At 40.4% G+C, this 19,044-nt stretch overlaps 1 protein-coding gene across 1 annotated transcript in view; it reads right to left on the reverse strand.

The window, feature by feature from the left end:
- Positions 1-2,421: 2,421 nt before the first annotated feature.
- ccdc88c (coiled-coil domain containing 88C) overlaps positions 2,422-19,044 on the reverse strand; it is a gene marked incomplete at its 5' end in the record, with an annotated part of 35,721 nt that continues 19,098 nt past the window's right edge. Inside the window, 5 exons of the mRNA XM_008300979.1 lie at positions 2,422-8,063; positions 12,507-12,745; positions 13,785-13,919; positions 14,003-14,107; positions 14,462-14,551. Of these exons, the coding sequence (XP_008299201.1) occupies positions 7,284-8,063; positions 12,507-12,745; positions 13,785-13,919; positions 14,003-14,107; positions 14,462-14,551 (1,349 nt within the window). The remainder of the gene's footprint in view (positions 8,064-12,506; positions 12,746-13,784; positions 13,920-14,002; positions 14,108-14,461; positions 14,552-19,044) is intronic.

Here is a 19,044-nt window from a genome sequence, read left to right on the forward strand (position 1 = left end):
TGCCCCACCCTCCATGCAACCACAAATGTATTCATTTACATTTTTGTTTCGTTGTTGTGTCACCACAATTCAAAAAACCCACTCTGAGTCTCCTGAAGGCAAACATCCTCTTCTAGACATTTTTGACCAGACACCAATAATAAATGTATCAAATTTTTGGATTTAGTTCATTGTTGTTATTACCACTTAAAGCTGCATTTCTTGATTTTTTTTGGCCACACAATGTTCAGTTTACATATCACTAAGGATACTTGAGTTTTCATTTTTCCATCTGATAAAATAAATCCAGTATCCTTTTAATTCTGTCACCTATGCCTTAGAGACATACTGGTCTGGTACTGCAGGGAGACTGACCTGACACAGTAAAGCCGGGGCCCAGAAAACTGAAACAATCACTTTAAAGAAACAGAGATTATCCCCACATTTGCAGTTCACCTCAAGTCTGTGGAGTTTAATAACATCTTCAAACTTTTTTCGGACTGGTCTCTGTAATATGATCAGTATTTAAATGCAATACTGATATTTTCAGTATATATGAATGATACTGATGAGTGCTGCTGTAAAGTTGTCAGATTTAAACACACGTGTGCATTGCAGTGTAATATCATAGATCCTCCTCAAGAAGATCAGAATGTTCAGTTTTACTGAAACTGTTTTCACTGATCTAAGTTTGCAACCATTTTGCACTGATGTTAAATGCTATTGTGTTTGTTTATAGTCAGAGATATATTTCAGTCAAAACTGAGTCCTAATACCTTTTGTTAAAATATTTTGGCCAATACAGAGTTGGGTGTGACTGATAACGTGAGAAGTGGGAGGGAGTGCCTGACATTCAGATTTTCACACATCAGTTTCCTATTGCAACATCTTTCCTTCTGCTATAAGAGAAGCGGCTTTTCCCCTGTCAGTTACACTCATTTCTCATCTCAACCACACACAGACAGTTATCCAGCTCGTGCATCTAATATCACGCTCTGCAACCCCGTTATATATCTCCATGTTAATATTGACCTTTTGGAAGAAAGTGATGCTCATGTTGACAGTAAGTGATCTGGGAAATTTTTAAAAGAAGAGGGTGAGGATTGGATGAGGAATGAAACTTGGCAAACTTCAACAGAACAAACTCTCATATACAAATGACAGAGCAGGTGCTTTCCAGAAAGCATCCATTGAAAGTTTCTTTCTTTTTTTTTTTTTTTGTTAGTTTGGTTCCTCTGTTGGTAAGAGAGGTGGTTTACACAAGTGAAACTCCTTGTGTTGAATTTTAATTAGAATTCAGTTAAAGTTTTGGTCATGGCTCCACCTTCCTTTAAAGACACACACACACACAGACACACAAACACAGACACACACACAAACACACACACACACTAATCGAGTCTGCAAACTCTAGTTTTGTTGTGCAAAATGTTACTTTTGTCTTTTTATAGTGATGCTTTTTGTTTTGTAAACGACAGATCCACTCAGACAGTTAATGGTATTATATCTGAGTTCAGCGCATGGCTAATTACTGATATCAGTACTTAAACTAATTACAAGCAATTAACAGTTATTATGGAAACAGATAAAATCAATTATTTTCGCAGTGACAATATGTGAACTAAATGTATTAGCACAATAAGCTTTAGGGCAGCAGCTCATTTGATTGGTCACATTTTCCCAGAGTCCAAGTCAAATAACTTTAGCTCACCTGTTTCACTGAATTGAATATTATAGACAAAACTGCTTCAAATCATTTAAATGATTATTAAAACTCAGTGTTTTATCTTTAGTAAACCATTGTTGTTACTTAAAAAAAAAAAAAAAAAAAATACATAGCTCAACCGGATAAGATGGCGACCCATGAACAGGGGCTATAGTTCAACTTGGCCCTTTGCTGAAGGTCTTTCCTCCATTCTTCTCCCTTCTTTCCTGTCTCTCTTCACTGCACTGCTGAATAAAGGCAAAAGCCCATTAAAAAAAAAAAAGGAAAAAAATAAAACTATACATGTACACATTAAATAACCTTACATTAAATGAGACATTAGTTGAAGTCACTTGTAAATACAAATGCTGCATATATTGAATACATCTGCTTACATACTCACTCTGATGTATTTCTGATGTCCCAGTGTCAGCCAGTTTCCCTGCAGGCGTTTCACTTGTCATAATAGGCAAAGCTCAGGTGTTACAGTAACAGTAATAGAGGCTGCGTTCTATTCAGGTGTCTCAGTGAGTCATGACAGTGTGACAGTTAGACAGCATGCAAAAGTCCAGAAACCTGAACAGAATCCAACAGTCGCTGAATTATTTGTACCTCTGCTTTGCTTACTGTGACATGTCAGTACATTCATATAAACTACACCAGTGGAACATTTGGACTCTCTGATTAAGAGACTCTTCATGCTTAAGTAAAACAGCAACTGACACAGTGACCGACCATCAGTTCAACTTTATAAATCTTTATTACCAAAAAGCTTTTTGTGTGTAATAACATCAGTCTGAGCTGAATCAAACTAGAAGCCTTTTAACAATAAGTCTTTACCAGTAGTCACATCACAGCATAGCAGTCAGAAATATTCATAAAGTGAACCACAGTAGCAGTAAGTCCAGTTACAGCAGGAAACGTCTGTGACGTCAGCATCACTTCACCTTCTTCTTTCACTTCTCCCCCCTTAATGCTGCACGACAACGCAGCTATCTGGTGTCCCTTGTGTTTCTCTTTTTAGTCAGCGAAAGTTGCACAACGTTGTCGAGACGAGGACATTCTGAGAAATCACAGAGGTTTGGTTGATTCCAGCACACAAAGGGAAAGTGGACAGATTGACACGCAGGTGGCAACGAAGGAGGCACACAGACACACAAGTAGAAAAACAACAGACAGGCAGCAGACACACATTAACATGGTAATGCAGACAGTGATGGTGTCATTTCAATATAACATTGCTTCTGGGAATGCTTTCACACACACACACACACACACGCACAGATGTGACCTTAAAGGCTTTGGGAAATCAGACCGCTGTGATGCATCGCGTGCAGGCACAAACAAGGAAACACACAAAGCCACCAAAAAGAAATAACCGCATTAACCTACAGTGTTTCACATCATGTCACATCCTCTGCTCACATGGCCTCACCACTTGAATTTAAAAAGCCTTCTTTAGAAAATCTACAAATATTAAAAGTTGTACAGTGGAATCACAGGTTTAACCAGCTCACAGGAAATCAATTTGATATTTTTTTGGTATCAACAAACATTTTTAAGGTAAAGTTCGAGAAGATTTTACAAAAAAGTATCCCAAGTCGTCTAATATTTGACCAGTTCATAAACTCTAACATACTGTACAAATGTTACAGGAAAAATAATTTAGCTTGTTGCATATTGACGTGATTTTTGTTCAAAATGTGTTAGCCCACCATGTTAGTCACAGATCCCAGTCTGATGTTCATGTTCACAACTCCAGTGTCATATCTTCCTCCCTATCATCATCATCATCATCATCATCATCATCATCATCATCACTGTTGTAGTGCTTTTGGAATCTTTCGAATGCAGATTTAAAGGACAGGTTGGAAATTACAGCAGTAAAGACAAAATGTCAGTTTCTCCCATCTCTTCATCTTCTCTTTTTTCAAATGTACTAAAAACAAAGCACTTGTAAATTCAGTCATCCATCAGTGGTGACAGCACTGATACCAAAATCATTCATGTGTGTTCAGTACACTCCTACTCTGTGCATGAATCTTCCCCCGAACCCTTGAGCTTCAGGCAGAGAGGTGAAATTAAGAAAAAACATAAAAAATCACCTAATACAAAGTTCTTCCATGACACGACTGATGACAAATCCAGTCAAATGTGACAGTGTGGAAGACTGAGACTTATTCGCTGGTACTGGGTGGTAGAAGTCTGGCACCTTGTGCAGGAGGTTGGTGGGGGTGAAGATGGTGGTTGTTAAAGAGACTATAGTTAAATGTCAGAGGTGTTGTTCTGTGTGCAGTTAAAATGGTTTAAAAAATCCTAACCACCAAGCTAAATATATTTCAGTGAATGTACACTTCAGCTTTGGTCTGTACGACAGCTTTATATATGCTGTGTGATAAACTGTCAGCTGTCAAACTGTTATATCCGTTTAACACCTACTTTTAAATGGTATCAGACCGTTGTGTTCTATGTCATGAATCAATGGGAAGCACTGCTGGTTATGGTCAGAGTAGAATACCTCTATTAGTTTTGGATCGACCATCTGGTCTGGGTAGAACATTTACTATATGTCTAAATGTACAGTGACAGTCAACGGTTGGGACTCAGCTAAGTAAAGAGAAGCAATAGTCCACCATGACTTTAAGACATGAAGTTAGTCAGTCCAGAAAAGAAGATCCATCAAAAACTGTGGTGAAATGGGATTTCACGAGGACCGTGACAGAAAAGGAAGACCAGGAGTTCTGTCTGCTGCAGAGGACAAGTTAGCAGCCTGATAATTAACAGCTATCAGCATCACAACGATGCTTCTAGAGTTCAAACAGTGGACACGTCTGAAAATCAACAGTTGGGAGAAAACTAAATTATTCAGGCATTCATGGTGAAACTGTTGCAAAGAAACCACACATGAGACCAAGGACAAGCTTTGACTGAGAAACACACGGAATGGACAGTCGACCGGAGACAATCTGTGTCATTAGACCAAATTTGAGATTTTTGGTTCACCCAACCTAACCCGAGCTGAGACGGGATGGGCTGGACCGCAGAGTGAAGGGAAAGCAGCCAACAAGTGCTCAGTATATGTAGGAACTCCTTCAGGGCTGTTGTAAAAACTCCAGGTGATGAACTCATGGAGCTGGTTGAGCAAATGAAGAGTGTGCAAAGCTAATATCAAAGCAAAAGGAGGCTACTGTGACGAATCTAACACTAAAAACAGGCTTTTGTTTGTTTACATGTCTCACTACCAAACTCCTAAATGTGGTATTTCATAGTGTTGATGTCACTGGTTTTGTTTGACACTGTCAAAAAATAGGAAACAAAGAAACCCTTGAATGAGTGGGTGTGTCCACACTTTTGAGTTAATTATTTTCTTGATGATGTGATTGTTTACACTTTAAACTGTCAGAACATGAAAAATAGAACTTCGTATTTCTAAGAGTCAAAAGTGACAGCTCCAAATCTTTTTTTTTTGTCTTACTCACGGTCCTGAACCCAAAGATGTACAGTCTATAACAATGAAAACAAAGAAACCAGCAATTGATCACCATTAAGAGAGCTTGGAATGCTTGCTTAAAAAAACAACTAGGATCAATAAATAATTAACACAATTGTTGCTGAAGAATTTTGTGACTGATGAAGGGATTCAGAACTAAATGACTCTATCCACTTTTTATCTATGAAAGACTTTATCCATATTGCTCACTCCTGCTATGTATCATACAATACTAAGTAGCTGTGCTAACCAACATAGCATAGCATTTGCTAAAGTTTAATGTGCACCAATGTCAAGATATTCATTTAAGACATTTGAATGTTTTTGTTCCCATTACATAATGACCAAACAACTGGTGTATTCAGTTATCATACAACTCTACACATTTGTCAAAGTCACTTCATTCATGTCCAGAACACAGTGGGTTTGTGGGTCTGAACTCATTCTGAATCTCTCTCTCTCTCTCTGTTGTGCAGCACTTCCAACTGTCTGGCTAACTTAGCGTGCAGCAGTACAGCCTACCAAAACACAGTGGTTCACCCTGCGGTGAGTGTGTGCATGTGTGTGTGAATTAAGTCCAGCTCACTGGTTAGCGAAGCCACAACCAACCCCCTCAAGGACAATGCCTGTGTGTCTGTATATATCATTATATATATGTGAGTGTGTGTGTGTGTTTGTGAGGCTAGTGTTGGCTTGCGTAGAGCAACATTTCCAGTAAAGTGTCAGAGTATTGCATGCTGGGACAGAATCTAAAGATGGAGGGAGAAAGACTGTAATTTAACTGGGAGGAGGCCCTCCATGTCTGACCTGTTTATCTCTCCATCCTCTGGCCTCTCCATCTGTCTCTATATCTATCTGTCTGTCTGTCCCTCTGTCACCACTCTCTCTATTCCAGTGACCCTCTATTTATTCTCTCTCCATCTTCACCCCTTTCTCGTTCACTTGCCTCATCTCTGCTTGAACCGCTGCATTTCCGCCCCTTCTTTCTAGTCTTTGCCAGTGTTTGTTCTCGATAGCAGAGGAAACGAAGAAGAGAAAATCTGGTACATTCAGTCGCTCTGGTGCCTCTGGTCATCTTTTCTTCAGTTGAGTCAAATGATCTAGGACTAATTCCTGGAGTAAAGTTCTGCAGATTTGGTTGGATTCCAAGTAAACATTTGCAGGACCAGTGGGTCAGTAAACAGTCACAGAGTTCCAGCTCATAGACAAGCTCACTCTTAGTGTTCTGGTCAACGTTTATGCACTTAGCACTTGTCCTCTGTTCCTTGTCCCTGCAGGCTTTAAGTGTTGCAGATTCTCAAAGATATTGCAGCTTCCTTCTCAATTTCTGCTTGTCTTAAAAAAGCACTCTTCAAAATGTAACACCTGGATCATTGTCTGGTAAAATCATCCACATTTCATTTAACAATCAATACTAACACCATTTTTAAAAAAAAAAAAAAAAGAAAAAGAAAAAAAAGCTCCTTTGGTGGATCCTTTGCCTCAGAGAAAATGCTGCACGGTCACCGTAAACACGATGATAATAGAGGCTATGAAATCCCAGCATCCTCAGACGTCACCTATAGTGTTGTGCTGTTCAAGTTTAAATCGCGAAAAGACCATCAATGACTGATGTCAAATCTATGTTGTATCCACCTCAGAGAGATTCAGCATGTGATGAAAACTGGTGAGAGGAAATTGAGTCCATAGATTCAGCAGTTGAGGTGATTGACCGTATGCAGCTGAAATCCCAGCAGCTACCTCATAAAGCTTCCTAATGGATGACCGTGACTGTTTTAATCAGCTGTACTGGCAGCTGGCATAATGGAATCAAGGCTGGTAATTCATCTACAAAAGTTTGTTTCAGAAAACTGAATTCTTTTATGCAGAAATGTTTTACATGTAGCTTTGCTTTCCAAGATGTAGACAAAGCCCTGGCCACAAATTTCCACTTGATGCACTGGTCTTTAAGAGTTCTAACTTTAATCCACAGTATAGAGAGCTTATATCCAAGACTGATCACTTATGTCTCAGGATTTGGATCCAGGACATAAAGCAGCTGGTCCCTGCTGTATGTGGTCCCTGTCTTTAGACACAGCCACACTCATAGACGTCCAATCGTTCCAGTGTTTAGACACAGCCATACTCATACCACACAGTCTGGGGGTCATTGTTGGGATCAGGGGATGCTGGTGTGCTTTTAGGACGTTCAACGGAGCCACACCTTGCTCTCTCACTGTCTTTCTTTGTGTGGGAGGTGTCACCTGACCGGCCCTCCCTGAGCACCTCCCCATGCTCTGAGGCTTCATCGGGTCGTGTGGCAGGCATAGCCCGGACAGGGGTCACCATGGCGACCTCTCCACGGTGATGGGTGGAGGATGCGGAGGGGCCGTTCCGGGAGATCGGGGTCCTCCCTCTGTCTCGTTCTCTCTCCCTCTCTGCGTATCTCTCTGTCTGCAGGTTGAGGGAGGTTGAGTGGTGAATGGTTGGGTTTAGGAAGCTGCCGTCTCCATGCTGGCCGGCAGCAAAGCGAGCAGACAGCGGCCGCTCTCTTCCATTGGCTCCTCCACCTTGCCTCCGAACCACCACATCTGTTTGTCCAGGAGACCCCTCATTTCCACGGAAACTGTCTGGTCCGTTAGAGCGCAGCAGGTCAGCCGAGGCCAGACTAAAAGCCCTGCTCAGTGATTGGCTGTTTCTCTGGCTGACCGGCTGGCCTGAGGCTGGGGATTGGCCAACAGGCTGCCGGGGTGAAGGCTTCACACTCTGTCCTGGCCTCTGGTTGGACGACTGAACAGTGGGTGTGACGTAGCTGGTGGGTGTGACCTGATCTCTGCTAGCGGGCGCTGAGGGGGCGGGGCTTCTAGTGAAATAGTCAGTCACCAAGTCTTCCCTGCTTCCTGTAGACACCTGCACAGAAAGAATAGAAAAATGAACAATAAAATCAGGAGAGGGAACAGTTTACATCTGAGTGATGCAGTTTCACTGTGAACCATTCATGCTGTTCTACTGGTATACGGCCACACCTTTAGTATGTCTGCCCATACTACGGTACTTTTGGTGCTGTAAAAAAACAAATACCATCACATACCGTCACAAATTTTGACCCTGACTTGGTACCAAAGTACTGGTTCACATCCCTAGTCCGAAGTTGCTACCATTTATTCACTCTTTCCACCATGTTAATGTAAGTCCAAAGCATTATGTTTCTTTTTTTTTGTATGTTTGTGTGAACTACAGCCTATTCACCAGTGGTGTGTATCCTCTGGTGAATCTTCTGAGGTTCACATTATGAAGTCATCTCGTGATCATTTACAAGGAAACCTGTGTGTCTAGCTCCTGGAAAGCATCCTTGACTTGCTGCACAAATGTTTTTTTCTTCACCATGCAAATGATTTTCCACTCATCCACAAGCTCCTTGATCCTACAGGCCATTTTCCATTGTGTAGTTTTCATGTGTACTTTTGCCTTTTTAAAAAGTAGCTGTTGAGTTTGGCAAACCAGCGACGCAGAAATCTCTCGAATAGACTCATCATTTTATAAAGACAAACTATTATTTCTTTTAACTTCTGTGATCACTTCTTTCTTCCCCATGTTGACAGACGACTCAATGGCAGAATCTCAGGTATATGGGCATCAGTGCCTAATAAGCCATTAAGTAGCATGAAATTGCAGTAGACATGTTAAGGATGTTTTTCACATCATGGCCACTTCTCACGCTGGATTTTTCACTCCTGGTGACCGTGTCTCACTTTGTTGGACAGAGGACCTGAAGACGGACAGCTAGAGATGTCTCAATGGGTGCATTTTAAGTATTCATTATATTGCCCTTTCTGAGCAAGTGGAATAAAAATGACATGTATGGTCTGGAGTAAGATGTCTGATGCTAGCAGTTAAAAAATTTTAACGTAAGGGCGGGAATCACATCTAATAAATTATATTGACTCAAACTTGGGATTCTTATCTGAATCATCCCGTATTTAATATTTGGTTTTTACAGGAATTTGTGTTGCTAAAGAGTCCCATATGAATGCATTTCCCACTCAGCTGGATCATCAATAAGAATTATTGTGGGTGGATAAAAGGCAGCTCAACAGACTGACAGCAAGTAATATTCTTGTGCTGATTTCACAAGTCTGGATCATTCCCTACACATGCAGATGCCAAGCTGGAATAAAACAGCTGATTTATAGGTGAGACTTGGCCTCAGAACAGTGATATCAGAGGCGATAAGAAGTGCTTTCATATGACTGGGAAATGACTTGTAAATGAGTGTCTGCTGCTCCGTCAGAAACAATCCCCTTATGAGCCAGATGTCCAGTGGTGTGTAGGCTGCTATTATCTCATAAATCAAAAATGTGTCATTATCTTTTTCTTGGAAGGTGCTAAATGACGGAAACAAGATAAATCAGCAGGTTCAGAGACTACACAAATCTTAGGCTTTTCAACAACATAAAACACCTCTAGTAGGTTTCACAGTTCAGACAAAAGCCCCCAAGTAAACTCAGTCCGGTACAACATTCGGAGGATGACAGTCAGTCTTTTGAGTTTAGTTTTCGGGCATTTTGACTCGTTATTGCAGTGCAGTTGAGAATAGACTAGAAAAGGTGGGAGGAAGAGATGGCTACTGGTTACACAATGTCTGTGAAATTCATACATACAATACAACTACAATGGGTAGCTTAGATTTTTCCCCACACAGTCTCAAGCTGTGACTGTACTTGAAATCTCTAATTTGTCTTTCATTATCCATATGAAAGCAGTCTAATAATCTATCCTTGACAAGCCTCTGCAGTGAAACCTGTGGATGTTTAATACTGTAATTTCTCAATAAAAGTAAGGCAGAAAAAGCACATCATATGTTGCTCTGTTTACTCTGATATTCAACAAAACAATGGGGCTACGCTGACACTGGTTTTGCATTCAAAGGCCATTTTAATTTGCAACTTACTATAGTTTGTCACCTTTATTGTTGCTGCTACCTCTATGAACCTGCAGGGCAGAGCATTAAACAACAAAAACAGCATTTATTTCTGTTCTGTTCTCATGGCTGTACTGCATGCGCAGCTTTGATAAATGCTGCTGCACTCCTTCAAACATCAGCAGATTCTAGTGGCTTGAAGCTGCAATAATAATCAAAAGCTTGACTTCATCATAATATTTTTAGGTTTGCTGTCTTTAGAACTAATCAACAGTCCCATTTCGTCTAAATGTTCAGCCAGGGACACATTCAAAGCTAAATGAACAACAGCAGCTGGCATCGCCATCTGACATTTAAAGCCATCAACCCATTTTCTTCCGGGAGTTTGAACAATGATATGTGACAGCATAACATGGACTGCACTTATATAGAGCTTTTCTACCTTAGCAGCACTCAAAGCACGTCACAATGTTTTCTCATTCACCCATTCACACACACAGTCATACACCAACGGCAACAGAAAAAAAGGAAAGGAAACATAAGTAATATTTTTGATGTATATATTATTTAAAGAATAGTTATACTGTTTCCACCCTGAAGCTACGCTAAAATGTCCAGGGGCCTCATTTATCATCAATGCATAAGCACAGATATGTGCATAATGAGTGTGTACGAACATTCGCACGCAAAATATGGAATTTATCAACTTGTACTTATACTTAGGAATGTGCATAAATATACCCACAACTCTGACCATGCGTATGCACATAAACTAGCGGTACAATAGCGTAACTACAAATAGAAAGTATTCAGGGATTTTGACCAACGGCACATTCCAGCGTGAGGTTGGAGGCATATGCGGCATTTCCAGCCATCACTGAGCAGGATCACGCCGGCAGTGTTAGATGCCATAAGTTCAATGGCCCCAGCCTACATCCAGTTCCCTTACAGACATCACCAATGAGCCCCAACTAAACGGGGACTTAACGCCATCGCTGGATTCCCAAACATATATGGAGCCATAGACAGCACCCACATCACATTCAAAGCAACATCACAAAACGAGCTTAATTATGTTAATAGAAAAGAGGTTCATTCAATCAACGTACAAATAATTTGCGATGCACATTTGTCGCTATCAAACGTTGTTGCCCAGTGGCCTCGAGGAACGCACGACTCATTTATTGAACAGAACAGCTCTGTGGGTGTGCGACTCCAAGCAGGAGCTGTTTGAGATGGATGGCTTGTTGGTGAGTGTTACAAAGTGTGGAAATGCTTTTGTTGTGCTTAGAATGGTTATTAAAACATCTCATCTGTAGGTGATCAGGGGTATCCACTGGGTGAAAGTCGGGTATTAATTTGTCCTCAGTTGCAGTCATTTCTCTTTAATGGGCTGTGACGTGTTTTTTGCACTGAGTTTAACATCAAACCACTTTTTTTTTTTTTAATGTATTTCTGCTAGCGAACGCTCCCCTGACCTAACAGAAACAACTGTGGTGGTTATCTTGTACCATGCAGTGTATTTTTTCTTTCGCTGCTTATCCCAACATTTCACGCACCAAACAATTGTTTCTGGATAGCTTCAGCCTCGCTGACAAGTACTTCAATTTCAGTTTCCGAAAAGTTCCTCTTTGTCGCTCTCTTTGCCATGATGAAGAACGGTAAGGGGGGGAGAAATATTCACTTGTTCTATAAAGAGGTGTGTTGTTTTCATATTTGGTTAATTGGAGGTGTTTCTGAAGGCAAATGATCCTGAAAGTGCACGAGCATGGTGGTTAAGAGCAAGTGGGATTTACCAACACTGATGACTTATGTACGACTCACGTGCACATGTTAAATACAGATTTTTTTGTACTTACGCACGTTCTAAATTTCACTTGTAAGACAGAATTTAGAACTTTTTCTACGCACTGATGATAAAATGTGGCTTAAGGTCTTTGAAGCTGATTCAGAATGCTTTCATGATTTACTTCTGCTTTGTTATCAGTATTTGTCTTGGTGGGCAACCAGACCAAAATCGACTCCAGCTGGGTTTAACAGCACCATCCAGCAGGAATGTGTGATTCATGTACAAAATAACATTTGGTTGTTTTCTTTTAAGGTGACTCATCTGTGCTTTTTAAAATGTTTTCTTCAATAATGTCTCGTATTCGTCCAATGGCCTGTACAGAGTACCCTTCTCTAAAACCATGGGAACCCTGCAGTAATAACCTGTCCTCTGTCACTGGTGTTTGTTGGGTAAATATTACATACTATAGGGCAGTTCTCGAACACAAAAGGTGCATATAAATGGAAATAATAATTTACTTGTATTTATGTTTCATATCTGCAACTTTTTCCTTGGTTGTTACTATTTATTCCAACATTTGCAAACAGCAGGTGTTGTGTGTACAGACACACCTGCTTTGAAATATCACTTATACTTTTCTTACCATAGGAGGAGACTGTAGGTTGCTCTCTTGTAAAAACTGTTCCAGCGTCACCATCTCACTTCCAGGAGACGATGGACGGGTTTTACTTCTCACTCCACCTCCGCGCTGTGGTTGGGCCCTCTGGGGTGTATGGTCATATGGAAGGGTGGAACTACGTGACAGGCTCTGCTGTGATTGGCTGAGACCCATGACGTCATCACTGGACAGGCTGGCTGAGCGAACCTGACGATCAGATGTGTCTAAGACAGATAGAAATGATCGTGTTTTATGTTAGTGATTAAAACTGTGCACCACCTGATGACAGCAAGGTATTAGGACAGAATACTACATGTAAAGCCTGCACAAACTGTAACCTGAGTCACTTTAGAGCCTAAAGCGGAACTGATATGCTGAGCTATTGTTTTAACATCGGCCTGTTTTTTGCAGCGCACAACAATAAACAAACTGCACCTTCAAAGTAACCGTCCCCAATGATTGAGCTAATTCTGCAACACCCACGGTGATTACCTGTCAGTAGTTGCACAGAATGGAGAAAATGGATGAAAAGGAAAATAGGCGAACAAAAGACAAACTAGATACAACCTCAAGAAAATACCCAAGAAAAAAAGTCACGAAAATATGACGAGGCTTATCTCGCTCTTGGCTTCACAGTGAATGTGGTGGGAGGCGAGGAGAGATCCCTGAGTGTTTTATGTCAGTACTGATCCAAGCTCAACATTACACATGACTTGAGACTGGCCGTATCAAGCCTGCAACCCTGTTTTGAAAAAGTGCGCAGGGCAGAACAGGCTAATTGCAGCTACTAATGGTGTGATAAGAGTCACACATTGGCTTGTTCATCTTGTTCTTTGGCCAAATATCTGCATTTAATTTTTAATTTTTGCACTGATTGCAAAGTTATTGCACAATTTCACAAGATTTTTCTATAGTTTTTGCACTGAAGTGTGAACTGAACTGTATTGGTATGTACATGTTCTGTTCTGTTCTTATGTGTTATGGTTCTATCAAAGTGATATTTTCCTCTGTTTTTGAAGGAAGACACAGATTTATGGATTGTTATTTTTACTGATCACTGAGCACGTTGTTAAGCTGTTGCACAACTTGGCTCATTTCATGACTGTTTAAGGCGGGGGGGATCCACTGAAGGGGGGTCTGACAGAAAAAGTTTGAGAACCACTGCTTTAGAGTGAGGTCTATTATTTGTAGACAGCAAAATCTATATTAAATAATAGAAAGGTCCATCTAAAATCAGCTGTAACTGTTTAAAAACGTCTGTACCTCTGCAGTTGACAGGTGAGTTGGAGCTGGAGGTATTGTGGCTGAAGTCTGCCGACCCTGGGCGTCCTCCCGTGTTGCCATGGGGACCAAACATTGAGCCAGAGGTGTTGTGGCAAGAGTCTTCATCAAAAAGGCCTGAAATGTTTTTTCACATTGTGATAAGTACATTCATGCTTTTGCTGACTTCTACATATTTTGTCATCAATAACCAGGCCTACCTCTGGGCCTGCGACTCTGGCCTTGTCCCAGTCTGGAGCTGGAGCTGCCCAGTGAGGATGGCTGATGGCTTGGAGTGGAGCTCAGGTGGCTCTTATAGGCCTGAACTGGGGTTAAATATCATACAGAGCATATTATTTCAAATTATTTAGAAAGCAGATAATGCCTTTTATAACCCATACCACCTGGTCAGTTGTAATAAACTGTATTCTCTTTGAACTGCCTCAAATCTGAAAGTATTTGTCAAAACCAAGCCTGGTATGTGTTCTGCACTTATTCCTTTTACAGAGCAGAAAATACTTATTTCTCTTCCCCTTCCTTCCTTCCAAAAAATTAAAGAAAGTATTGTGATGGTTCCTAACTGCTGATTTCACACCTAATCCGAAATGTGTGTAATTAACTCACAGTTTTCCTATGTGACATATCCAGTTACTGATGTTAACCATTAATAGATAAATTACCTGGTCCATGTCCATCGTCTCCATTGACATTTTCATTACTACCTCCTGGAGTACTGCTGCGATAAACGCCCCGGCCCCTGTCAGTCAGTCCTGTGGACCAATCAGAATGTTGTGAGAACATTATCTGCATCCACAGTGTGACCAAGAGACACATAATCACAGGAAGCACAGAGTTGCAGAAGTGCAGAACCAACAAAACTGGGACGAGGTGTGATTGTGTTTGTGAGATTAGTTAACAGTGTAGCAACAGAGCAAAGCAGAACATTACAATCCACTCAGTGGTTCAGGCTCGCTGCGGCTTACATACTACTGGGACATCTATTATCACTCAGTTTATGTATCTGTCCATCTTATTACTATTAACACATTTTACGACTGGATTCCATCGCAGTGTGTTCAAGTATCATATTTTATAATCAGTAAATCAAACAACAGGAGACCAAGACATCTGTAAAGAATGCAGCTGCCTTCACACTTCTCACTATATGTCCCAGTGAGTCATCTCAATACCAAACGCACAAAAGGTGCGAACAAGAGTCCTAAAAATACTACTTCATTGACGCAATGTGTTTTTAAACTCAAATGACAGTTTAACTGAAAAGAAAAAAGAAAAAAGAGTAAACACTGAATCCATGTTAATCTATCTCAGTGTGAAAATGCCAAAAGAAGTCCTGTAAAGTGGCATGGATACACAACATTTCTAACAGAACACTAAAAATAAGATTTTCTCTTTATATAGCACTCTCTTTAAAACAGTCTGACATGTTTATCTTACTTTTTTGACCAAACTGGGAAAATGTATGACATCTCAGTTAATTTCAATTAGTTGTTTTCTCCCTTTAAAGTGAGCCCGCAGCGTGGAAAGTGCACAACAAATGCAAAATTTCTCTCATTTATCACAATTCTCTGGTGTCTGTCACCTACAAGGATAGGCTCAGGCTTTTCAGGTGTCTCAAAACAATCCTTATACACCCATAAGTACGTTGCAATCTAGTCGGCTACTCAATTGTCCGACTCTACATACAGACCTTGAACAGAGTTATAACGCATTGCAAAAAATAGATTCTCAAGTTCAGCTGAAGTCAATATGAGCCTTCAGAAATCTGACGTAGACCTATCCTCCAAGGCCACAATCTTTGCGACAGTGCGAAATCAACTTTTTGTTCTTTTCTGTTCAGCATGTCCTTCCTGTGCTGTGTGGAAAGGAGAGTAACACAAAGAGGAGACTCTTTCATTTATCCAACTCAAGCCTCATCTTAATTTTAGTTGAGTTTTATAATCAGTTTTGCACAGAATGAGAACTACAGACCTGACACACCGGAAAAAAAAATATATATAAGTCCATTTTTTTTTAGGACATCAGCATCAAGTGATTTGCATCAAAATGAGTAGAACTAAACTTTGTGTTTCCTGTTAATATACCTCTATCTATTTACTTACTACTTTTGTAATTCAACCTTTGAAAACGTTACGGTTTATGTGTATCAAGCTAAAACATGCACCAACAACAGCACTAAACTCTGCCTACATTTGCTGACACTAGACCCCACTTGGACTGTTGAGTAGCAACTGCAGCAGGCAGAACAGTATGAGACAGCGGTGGTGGGTGACAAGTCGTATGGTTGCTATGGTGACATAAATACAGAGAAAATTCTGCAGCAAAGCTTTGTGAAGCACACGGATCTATCTTAAAGCAACTCACAGCTCAGAACAGAATGCAATGAGATCTGCTCTTAATGAAGCCATCAGTTCTCACCGATAGATGCTCATCAGATTAAAAACATTAAGGTGGCAGTGCACACATATGCTGCTACACACACACACACAACACACACACACAGCAAACAGGAAACAGGAGCATGTACACAAACTCTTACACACATACATAAACCAGGTCTACACACACTACTTACTAGTAATACTGGACGGCAACATGCCCTTGTTTGCATTTTGTTTGTGTATCTGTACAGAGTGTGCAATGTCTGACTGTAGTAGTGTTTATAAGAAGGATGCATGACTGATGTGTGCATTATTGAGTGAAATACGGAAAGTCACAATGATGAGTGTTGATGGAGTTGACAGTGATGATGGGTATATGGTTAGAAATGATGATGAGGAGGAGGAGGAGACTAGAAAACTCCATTGGCAGAGAGAGGCTGGCTAGAGATGACGTCGGTGATGTCAGTGGAAGACCAAAATCGTAGTCGTCTGGTGAGAGAGAGGGAGGGACGGGAGGAGGGTGAGGAAGAGGATGAGGAGGTGGAGGAGGAGGAGAGGAGTTTGTCTTGACTTTTACTGCGGAGAAAACGGAAGCGTTTTGGGACAGGAGGAGCTGAGGGGGGGATAAAAGAAAGAGGAAGGAAGGAGAGATGAAAAGAATATGAAACAATGACAGTGAGTAAATGAAAGAAAACACCTGGTTAAGCAGTTATTAATTACATGATCACCAGAACGTGAAATAATAGAAACCATGCAAGAGAACCAATCAGAATAAAACAAGTAAACAGAATTTGATTGTAAAACCAGGCATTACACTCAGGGCTGATCTCAATTCACTCTGAATTTAAACAGAGTATGACTGCTGGTAGAAAGCTCAGTGTACAGGAAATACCAAATAAGAACTGAAGACAATCCTCTCATGTATGGTGGGACCATTTCTGCAGTCAATCAAGATACAGATTGTTGACAAATCGTTTTAAAATTAATGTTATTCTGTAATGAAACATTTCTATCCTGATTAATCTCACCCTGGACGACATCCAGTGGACACAAGGAGTCACTGAATGGGTTTGATGAGTATGCAAACAATATGGATCATATGCTGTGGCCTTCACAGTCACCAGATCTCAACCCAGTTGGGCACCTATTTTCTATAGACAGAGCCTTTTATCACCATCAACACACATCAAATAAGGAAATATCTTTTGGTAGAATGGCACTCCGTCACTCCAGTACAGTTACAGAGTCTTGGAGAACCAACGCCATGATGCACTAAGCTGTGTGAGCAGCATTGAGTGACCCATCGCCGTACTGAGACACTTTATGTCTGTATAAAGTTGTATAGCACATTGACTGAAAAGTTAACATAGTTGACAACTGAAACCTAAAAGAAGACTTCTAAAAGCTGCTTGTTGAGTTAAGAGTGAATTGAGCTCAGCCTCATTAGGATGATTTAGTTTAAGAGTAGAGCAACAAAAAACCCACAAACACAAATACAGTTAGGACCATGCATCTTAGAAGGATGAAAAGTTTGCATCAGGCAGTTACAGTAAATAGTGATTCTCACCTTTTTGGATGTGAATATTTTACATGTTAATATCAAGAAATATCTACTCATGAGCCTTTGTCATGTGTTGGATAAGAAATGTTCCAGTACATCGGCTTCACCTGCATTTTACATCAGTGACAAACAGGAAGCTGTCGTTTCAGTGAAAGAGAGACTTGTTGTTTTTAGGATGTGTTATTCGAAACAAAAGTATGACACAAATGTCACAGCTGTACATTTTTAGACCAAACAGTAAACCTGCAGGTTGGGAACCACTCATGTAGCCGATACAGAGAAATAAAAACCCAAAAAGCTGGATGCTCACCAGCAGAATATAGGAGCTTCATACATTAAAAAACTTAACACAAATGTGGTTACATTAATACTTACCAACAACCTCATCTTAATCAGCAAACAAAAACATACTAGAGGCAACAACATGGTGTTCAGGCAAGTTCTCACTACGTTCTCTAACACTTCTTTGTCGACTATAAACAGCACAAAACAAGGGTTTGGGATAATTTGTTGATCTAAAGCAGATATTTGTATGTTATCAGTGGATTTTCAGTATTGTGACCTGCTGTGTTGACACAAGAATAAGTGTTTGTCACTGAAATGTACAACAGCAATCTGGGAGGAATTCCTGTTGTCATTTCAGGCTGCTGTGAGTTTTTCTAAAAGCCTGCCAGCATTCCACTCTTCTCAAGCTGTCCTCAGTGACTGATTGTCCCAAACTAAAAATGTGACATCTACTGATATGCCATAGATCATGGTCAGCCAGAAAGCACAAACATGAGTTTTATTGTTTGTTGTTTTTGCAGAGTGCCTAGTGTCATTTTTTTTGTAATTTTTGGCATATTCTACTCTTTTCCCTCAAAAGGCTGAAAGTGACTTTGAGTATACACAGCTACTTTATGGTCACAAGAAAACTGTCGAGACAAGGAAATACTGACCAACGCATTCATTTCTGTTGCCACTAAATACAACCAGGGATAGCGGTGGATGTATGGTGAGATTCTTAGAAAAAAAATATATATATATATATATATATATATATATAATAGAAAAAAGAGAAAAGAAAAAAAAATGTTTTTAAATTGGATGTTGGTTTGACTTACACCATGCTTAGTCTACAGGAGTTTCAAAATCCTATCAGATTGTGACAGAAGGTTTCATCACGCACAAACGTCACAGATATTCCTCTCTCTTATCTCAGACATACACCACAGGATTGGAAAATAATGGTCAGTCACACACTATAGGTCAGGGTCATGTTGTCTCATGGGGAAGCAGATGCAAATAAAATGGGGACTGTGGT

This window comes from Stegastes partitus, unplaced genomic scaffold (assembly GCF_000690725.1).
Source record: "Stegastes partitus isolate 25-593 unplaced genomic scaffold, Stegastes_partitus-1.0.2 Scaffold1617, whole genome shotgun sequence".
Taxonomy (NCBI): domain Eukaryota; kingdom Metazoa; phylum Chordata; class Actinopteri; family Pomacentridae; genus Stegastes; species Stegastes partitus.